Below are 8,395 nucleotides of genomic sequence, written 5' to 3' on the forward strand. Positions count from 1 at the left end.
AAAAACAAAACTCCTGCTTTTCAGAGCAAAGGGCAGAACTGATGATTCCAAATGATTGGGAGGTTGAACAGCAAACCTAAGTGCCTTATGATCAGTAGTCTTACTTCAAAAGTACTTCCTAATTCTTCACTCTGAATTAATGCTCTGAAATCTGGGCTTCATGAACTTTTTCTTTCTTTCTCTCTTGAACAATTTTAAAAACAGATGGATGATAAAACATAAACCAGTCAAACCAGGGATGCTCGATGGTTCCTGTACTTTAAAAAATGTAACAAGGCAAATAAAGAAGAAATTCAGTAGAGTTAAAGAAGCATTCGATGAAAGTCAAAGTCCAGTTATAATGGTTTTTAAAAAGCTTACAAAACAGGGGCGCCTGGGTGGCTCAGTTGGTTAAGCGTCTGGCTTTTGATTTCCGCTCAGGTCATGATCTCACAGTTTGTGAGTTCGAGCCCCACATTGGACTCTGCTCTGATAGCGGAGAGCCCGTTTCCGATCCTCTGTCTCCCTCTCTCTCTGACCCTCCTCCACTCGTGCTCTCTCTCTCTCAAAAATAAACAACTTTTTAAAATCCTAAAAAGCTTAAAAAACAGAAAAAGGTGGCATGTGCTTATCATGATAAAGACTATCTAACCCAGCATCACACTTAGTGATAGAAACCTCAAGGTTTCCAGTCTCAATTGCCCTTTAGAGCCAGAACATGAAAAGGAGTAAAGAAGGGACCTTCTTTACAGTAGGACCTTGGCCTTGGGGGGAGTCCCATGGGGTCTGTGCGTTCCCTCAGCCTGGCCTTATGTAACCTGACTCATATTACCCGCACGGAACAAAGGAGAACAGCAAGAAGACAGTGAGAGTTATCTCTCGGGATAGGCTTATGGATCATTTTTAATTTTATCTTTTATACCTAATTCTTTTCTACAGTGAGTACTGGTTTTACAATTTTACGTAATTTTCTCAAAGGGCGCAGGGCGGCTGGGAGTCATGTGGCCTCCGCAGCCCGGGTGGCTTCCAGCCTTGCCAATGGCGTGCTGCCACCACGGTGGAAACAGAGCCGCTGCCGTTCTCCCAGGGCGGCTGCCAGGCCAAGGCACCTTGGGGATTTCACCAAACAGATGACTCACTGGCCCACTTCAATGGATGCTTTTGACAAAGCTGAATCCCCAGTTGCCCCTGGAACTCGTTAACCCATGGGGGCTCCTTGGTCTCCACCCTAACTGGGGCCTGACTGGGCCTAGCCCCAAATGCAATTGCTGGGAAGAGAGGTTTTGTTTGTTTTCCTCCCTTCTCCCCCATTGTAGTGATTCCCACGCAGGCTCTGGGGCACCGGGGCAGCGAGTGACCTCCTGCAATCCCCTACCTGCCCAGCACCACACACCATCCTACCCAGACTGGGTTTCCCACACCCACTTCTCCTCCCTTAAAGAAAAAAAGAAGAAGCTGCTTATACACTGGATCTTAGCCAAAAGGCTAAGATTAGAAGCTGCTTTTATAGATGGCTTCCTGACTGGGGTGCCTGGGTGGCTCAGTCGGTTGGGCACCTGACTTTGGCTCAGGTCATGATCTCACGGTTCGTGAGTTCAAGCCCAGTGCCGGGCTCTGTGCTGACAGCTCAGATTCTGATTCTGTCTGTCTGTCTCTCTCTCTCTCTCTGCCCCTCCCCGCTCACACTCTATCTCTCAAAAATGAATAAACGTTAAAAAAAATTTTTTTAATTAAAAAAAAAAAGATGGCTTCATGACTTATGTGTTACACTTGTGAAGTTCGTCACAGTTGACAAGGCCATTTCTGCTTCAAAGAGTACTGCTGGCTGGTAGCACGCCCGTGAAGGCCTGGGATTGTCTCTATTTCACAGATGAAAATATATGGGCTGAAACTCAAGCAGCGGTCCCTGAATCATGCAGCTTAGGAGTGGTAAGGCCAAAATGGGAACACGGATGACGTCCATCCCAGAGCTACCACCCCCAGACCCCAAACCCTCGGCTGCACGTGCCCCAGTGGAGTGTCTTATGCCCTGTCTCATTTGTTCTTCACACATCCCTCTGTGGTGAATGATCTTATCGATTAATTTGCACTAGGAGCTGATATGCTGCTATGTTGCTATGACCTGAGCAACATAACCCACAGGAGTGGAGTTCTGGCTCCTGTGCAAGTTTCAGGTCAGGGAGCACGGGCAGTGGGGACAGGAAGCAGGGCCAGAGTGGAAGAAACATCCCTGACCACACTGAGCCCGGTGAGCAGCTGCCTCCCTCTTGTACAAGGTGGCCAGGGCCCTGACATCTGGAGAGGGCTCACTGGGCCACAGCTGCCCCAGGGGACACAGAAAGGCTACATTCTGAAGTGGGGAAGAGGAGATCAGTGCCACGGCCTCTGCCAGGGGCCTGGGTTGGTGCCGTGGGGCTCCTAGAAGTAGAGAAAGGAGAACATAGCAGGTGGAGGAAAAGAGGCCCGGGTTCCACTCGGCCGCTGGGCAGCCAAGTGTGTCTAACTGGCTCCTGGGTCCAGGCACAGCTGTCCTCTGCTTCTAGTGCACTTTCCGGAGCCCTTCCCAACACCCACACGGTGGACAATAGGCACCAACCTCCTAAGTTCTCACCTCACCAGTCACAATGGAAAAACCTTCAAGACCAAGCACAAAAAGACCTCATCCCAGGAGGGGAGGCCAATGGAAGGGTTTCAGGTGGACTTGCTGAGGGAAGATCTCAGAGCCCTGGCCCATCCCTGCCTCCATCCTCACCGGGGTAATGCTAACACAACAAATTGGTGTAACAAGGAACTCTGTGAGCCCAGAAACAAACCCATGTGCTTATGGCCAATTAATTTATTTCTTTATTAAAAAAAATATTTTTTAATGTTTTTATTTATTTTTGAGACAGAGAGAGACAGAGCATGAGCAGGGGAGAGGCAGAGAGAGAGGGAGACACAGAATCTGAAGCAGGCTCCAGGCTCCGAGCTGTCAGCACAGAGCCGGATGTGGGGCTCAAACTCACAGACCGTGAGCTCATGACCTGAGCTGAAGTCGGACCCTTAACCGACTGAGCCACCCAGGCGCCCCATGGCCAATTAATTTATGACAAAGGAGGTAAGAACACACAACGGGGAAGGGACAGTCTCTTCAATAAATGGTGCTGGGAAAACTGGACTGCCACATGCAAAAGAATGAAACTGGATCCCTACCTTACACCACACACAAAAACTAACTCAAACTGGGTTAAAGGCTTGAACTTAAGACCTAAAACCATAAAACTCCTAAAAGATGACATAGAGGGTAAGCTCCCTGGCATTGGTCTAGGCAATGATTTTTTTGGGCTTTAACACCAAAAGCAAAGGCAACAAAAGCAAAGATAAACAAATGGAGCTACATCAAACTAAAAAAGCTCCAGCACAGCAAAGAAAACCATCAACAAGATGAAAAGGCAACATAGAGAGTGGGAGAAAATATTTGCAAATCATATATCTGATTAGGTGTTAGTATCCAAAATATGTAAAGAACTCATATAATTCAATAGCAAAAAAACCCTATCTAATTAAAAATGGGCAGAGGAACTGAATAGACATTTTTCTTTTTCTTTTTTTTAAAGTTTATTTATTTTGAGAGAGAGAAAGGGCACACACACATGCATGGCAGAGGGGCAGGGAGAGAGGGTGAGAGAATCCCAAGCAGGCTCTGCACTGTCAGCACAGAGCCTGATTCAGGGCCTGAACTCACGAACCTTGAGATCGTGACCTGAGCCCAAATCTAGAGTTGGACACTTAACCGACTGAGCCGCCCAGATGCCTCTGAATGGACATTTTTTTTTTAAAGAAGATATCCAGATGGCCAACAGGTACAAGAAAAGATGCTCAATATCATTTATCATCAAGGAAATGCAAATCAATACCAGAGTGAGATCACCTCACACCTCTCCGGATGGCTAGGATCAAAAGGATAAGAAATAACAAGTGTTGGCAAGGTAGTGGAGAAAAGGGACTGCTTACTTGTGCACTGTTGGCGGGAATGTAAATTGGTGCAGCATTGTGGAAGAGAGTATGGAGGTTCCTCAAAAAATTAAAAATGGAACTACCATATGATCCAGCAATTCTATATCCACTGTATCCAAAGGAAATAAGATCACTCTCTCAGAAAGACATCTGCAGCCCCATGTTTGTTGCACCATTATTCACTCTAGCCAACATATGGAAGCAAACTCAGTGCCCACCGATGGGGGAAAAGATTTAAAAATGTGCACATATATAAAATGTGTATATATATATATAATGTGTATATATATATACACACACACACAGATATATATACATATATATGTGTGTACACACACACACACACACACACACACACACACACACACAGTGGAATATTACTCAGCCATAAAAAAGAAGAAAATTTTGCTATTTGAGGCAATATGGATATACCTTGAGGACATTATGCTAAGTGAAATAAGTCAGACAGAGAAAGACAATTACTACATGAAGTCACTTATATGTGAGATCTAAAACACCAAACAGATTGGTAGTTGCTTGGGTTGAAGGGTTGGGGGGGAGCAGAAGAAATGCATGAAGGGGGGTCAAAAGGTACAAACTTCCAGTTATAAGATAAATAAGTTCTGGGGATGTGAGGTACAGCATAATGACTACGGTGAACAGTACTGTACCGTATATTTGAAAGTGGCTAAGAGAGGAGGTGTTCAAAGTTCTCATCACAAGAGAAAAACAACTTGTAGCTCTGGAAGGTGATGTTTACTAAACTTACTGTGGTGATTATTTCACTATATATATATAATATATAATATATAATAATAATACATAATATACAGAAATATATATATAGTGAAATACATATATATATAGAGAGAGAGAGAGAGTAAAAAAATAAAGTCCCTAATATTAAAAATAAAATAATAAATAAAAATAATAAAAAATAAAGCCCAATATTAAAAAATATTATTTATTATATTAAATACTATATTAAAAATAAAGTCCCTAATACTAAAAATAAAAAAATAAAAAAATAAAATAAAATAAAGTCCCTAATACTAAAAAAAAAAAAAAAAAGAAAGAAAGAAAGAAAAGAAAGATCCTTGTGCTCTTGGCAAGCCAGCAGGCCGGGTAGGGGCCAGGGTGCCAGGGAACAGACAGAATGACTGTCTTTTGACATGAGGTTTGATGGGTCTGTATGGCAGTTGCTACTAACAGGGGATTTTCTTGATCCCAAAGTGCTAGAAATGGATCCCTTGAGAGCCACCCTCAAATCTGTTGCCTGGAGTGGGACTTTGGCACAGGCATGACTGGGTTCATCTGTAGGGCTGGGCGATGAGGCTGGAATCTTTACAGACCAAGTCAAGGGCTCAGGAGGTCTGCATTATGGGAACAAAAGAACACAGGAGGGAGGCTGAAGAGCTAAGTGTTTTCCCTTTCCAAACCGAGAGAGAATGATTTATCATTTTGCATGATCATAGAAAGCATACTTCCTGCAAAACAATTCAAAATACTGAAAACACATCAAAACAAAGAATAAGCAAGTCCCATGATCAGAGACAACCACTGTTGACTTTCTGTCTGTTTTGAACTTGGATTAAACGCACATGCACACATATACCAGGGTCATCTTGCACAGGCTGGACCACAGGATGCAGGTTCTGTATCAGCTCCCTCTTCTTGGCACTGGCTTGTGGCATTGCGTGGACGTCAGAAAGCACAGTTATCATCAAGGGACCCTGGCCCTCGATTTCACTTCTGACCCCAGTGCTCTCTTCAGTCTGGGGAAGGGGCTCCACTTGTCAGCCAGCTTCCCCCCCACACCCACTGCCATCTCCTGCTCTGGGCTGAGAGGGGCGGAAGCATGGAAACAAGTCCTTTCCTCTTTGCAAACGTAGCCCTTGGCAAGGTCGGGCCGAGGGGGCTGTGAGGGCCTCCGGGGCCGGGGGACAGGAAAGAGGCCAAACCCTCAGGAGTCCGCCACCTGCATGGCAGCCTGGCACTGGCACAGCAAAGCTTGGCTTTGGGCAGACCCTTCCCATCTCAAGGTCTCAGACCCCAACTGCAAAAAACAACCACAGGCTCCACATGCCTTTTTATAGCCCTCCTCCCACTCAGGTGGGAAGGCTCACCAAAGCCATGACCGGGCAAAGGTCAAATCCAGATGGGGCTGGCAAGGGGAGGGCTCCACACAGGGAAGGGAGGGCATACCCCAGTGGCTGAGGAAGTCACCACATCGGGGCCCCCACTTTCAAAGGTCTCTTCCAGAGCCCTCAAGGGGCCCTCATTTTTAATGTTTTTCTTTATTTTAAATTTTTTGATGTTATTTATTTTTGATAGAGAGAGAGAGTAAGCAGAGGAGGAGCACAGAGAGGGGAACAGAGGATCCTAAGTGGGCTCTGTGCTGACGGCAGTGAGCCCGATGTGGGGCTCGAACTCATGAACCTCAAGATCATGACCTGAGCTGAAGTCGGACGCTCAACCGACTGAGCCACCCAGGTGCCCCATTGTTAATATTTTTCTTGAGGAGATCCCCTCAAATGGTTTAAGTTTCCATCCCTTTGAAAGCTTGGCTCCACGCCTGGCTTATGCCGTTGACAATAAATAACGAAAAATAGTTTCCATTTCTTTGAGTTAATAATTTCTTTGAAATGGTACCAAGAAGAGACATGCAGAGAAACTCTTCCATCTTTGAGGAGAAAAGACCAGGATTTACGGTGTCCGTGTTCAAACTCTTCAAATGGGTGGGCACTTCATGCCACTCCATGCCAATGGCAGTATTTGCAGGGAAAGACATGAGCCAGTGAAAGAAGTAGCAACAGAAGTCACCCCGCCTGGCTGTTCCCAAGCTGGGGTGGAGGTGGCATAGATGGTTCTGGAACACACAGGCCAGTGCTGAGAGCCAGGAGGGTGGGGGCTCTGGTCCGAGGGTTCTTGGAAGTAATGCAGCCATCAAACCATATTCCACCCTCCCTGCTACCCCCCGGGGAAATCTTGCCCACCTTCTTCCCAACCCATTCTCTCATAATATTTATTCTGGAGGATCTAATGGACATTCATCAGAGCTTACAACACTCCCTTTCTCTGAAACTAACCAGTGCCCCAGTAGAGATGGGCTTCCAGCGCCATTTTATACCTCAACACCCTACCTGCTGGGCCAGGTGTGGACAAAGACAAAGGCTATATGCATCCCCCACCCCAGCTCACCCCATCACTATGCCAGAACCCAGAAGACCTGACCCCTGCCACTACATCCATGCCTTCTGGCCATTTGGGTTCAATTTATAAATGAAATTCGAGACCCAGAGCCTGCTCTCAAGGCACCTAAGGGCATGGGTGCAGTTCCAGGGGTGTGCGTGGTTGGGGGGGGTGGTCTTTGAGGCTTTTGTTCTCACATGACCTGGCTCAATGGCCTTTCTTACGGTGACAGTCTTGAGACAGTGACAATCCCCGAGAGCTACCTCGCTGACAGTAGAACCCCGAGACCCCTTCAGGTGGCCACGGATGACCCCTCAGACCTCAGAGCGGCCGTCTCTTGAGCTGGTTTCTTCTAAGCCACAGCTATGTGTCATGTCAGCATTTTGTTAATGGGAACACAGATGTTTTGATGCCATTAGGTCTATGAAAGGACAGAGCACACTTGCCAAATGTGTGCCTGCTAGCCAAGGCTTGAAGCCCTCCGCGTCTGAGTCATGTCGGATTTGTGCATGTTTTGTTCTCCAGAAGTTATTTTAATTTTAGAGCAAGTCAGAGGCGGGTTATAACTCCTTCCCCTTCCCTCATCTCAGTGACCTCTACCCAGCACCCCAGAAGAGGAGAGAAAGTGGATGCTTCTGGGGGAAGTGAGTGAATTTTGCTTGGGGGGTTGGCCCAAGGCCCTTGTCAGGCTTCTCTAGAGAAACAGAACCAACAGAATGCACACTGTGTATGCACACAACCTATTGAGACAGACAGAGGATGAGAGGCAGATTTATTTTAAGAAACTGGCTCATGCAGTTGTGGGGGCTGAGAAGTCAAAATCTGCAAAGCACGTGGCAGGCTGAAGACCCAGGGAACAGTTGATGTAGCTTGAATCCAAAGGTAGTTTAGAGACAGAATTCCTTCCATCTTGGTGGCTCTTGGTCTTTTGATGGGGGCCCACCCACATCATGAAAGGCATCTGTTTCACTTAAAGTCTCCTGGTTTGATGCTAATCGCATCTAAAAACTACCTTCACAGCAACATCTAGATCCTAAGCGTTCGATCAAATATTCGGGTGTTTTGGTCTAGCCAAGTGGACACGTAAAATTAGCCACCACAGTCTTCCAGCTGAGACTCCTTTTGGAGCTCCGGACCCCTGGGTGCTCAGGGCATTTGGGGGTTTATGCTGGCTGTCCATAATTCTATATTTACACTCCAATCCCCCATCTTGTATAGTTTTTAAAAT

General features: G+C 46.3%; 1 protein-coding gene across 1 annotated transcript in view; it reads right to left on the reverse strand.

The window, feature by feature from the left end:
* FBLN7 (fibulin 7) overlaps window positions 1-5,669 on the reverse strand; it is a 32,416-nt gene extending 26,747 nt beyond the window's left edge. Inside the window, exons 1-3 of the mRNA XM_047069204.1 lie at window positions 5,591-5,669; window positions 2,220-2,397; window positions 1,016-1,088 (exon numbers count right to left, since the gene is read on the reverse strand). Of these exons, the coding sequence (XP_046925160.1) occupies window positions 1,016-1,088; window positions 2,220-2,397; window positions 5,591-5,669 (330 nt within the window). The remainder of the gene's footprint in view (window positions 1-1,015; window positions 1,089-2,219; window positions 2,398-5,590) is intronic.
* Window positions 5,670-8,395: the final 2,726 nt, after the last annotated feature.

Source organism: Lynx rufus, unplaced genomic scaffold (genome assembly GCF_022079265.1).
Source record: "Lynx rufus isolate CCGP_SWC_20201006 ecotype Redwood Valley unplaced genomic scaffold, mLynRuf1.p SCAF_8, whole genome shotgun sequence".
NCBI lineage: Eukaryota > Metazoa > Chordata > Mammalia > Carnivora > Felidae > Lynx > Lynx rufus.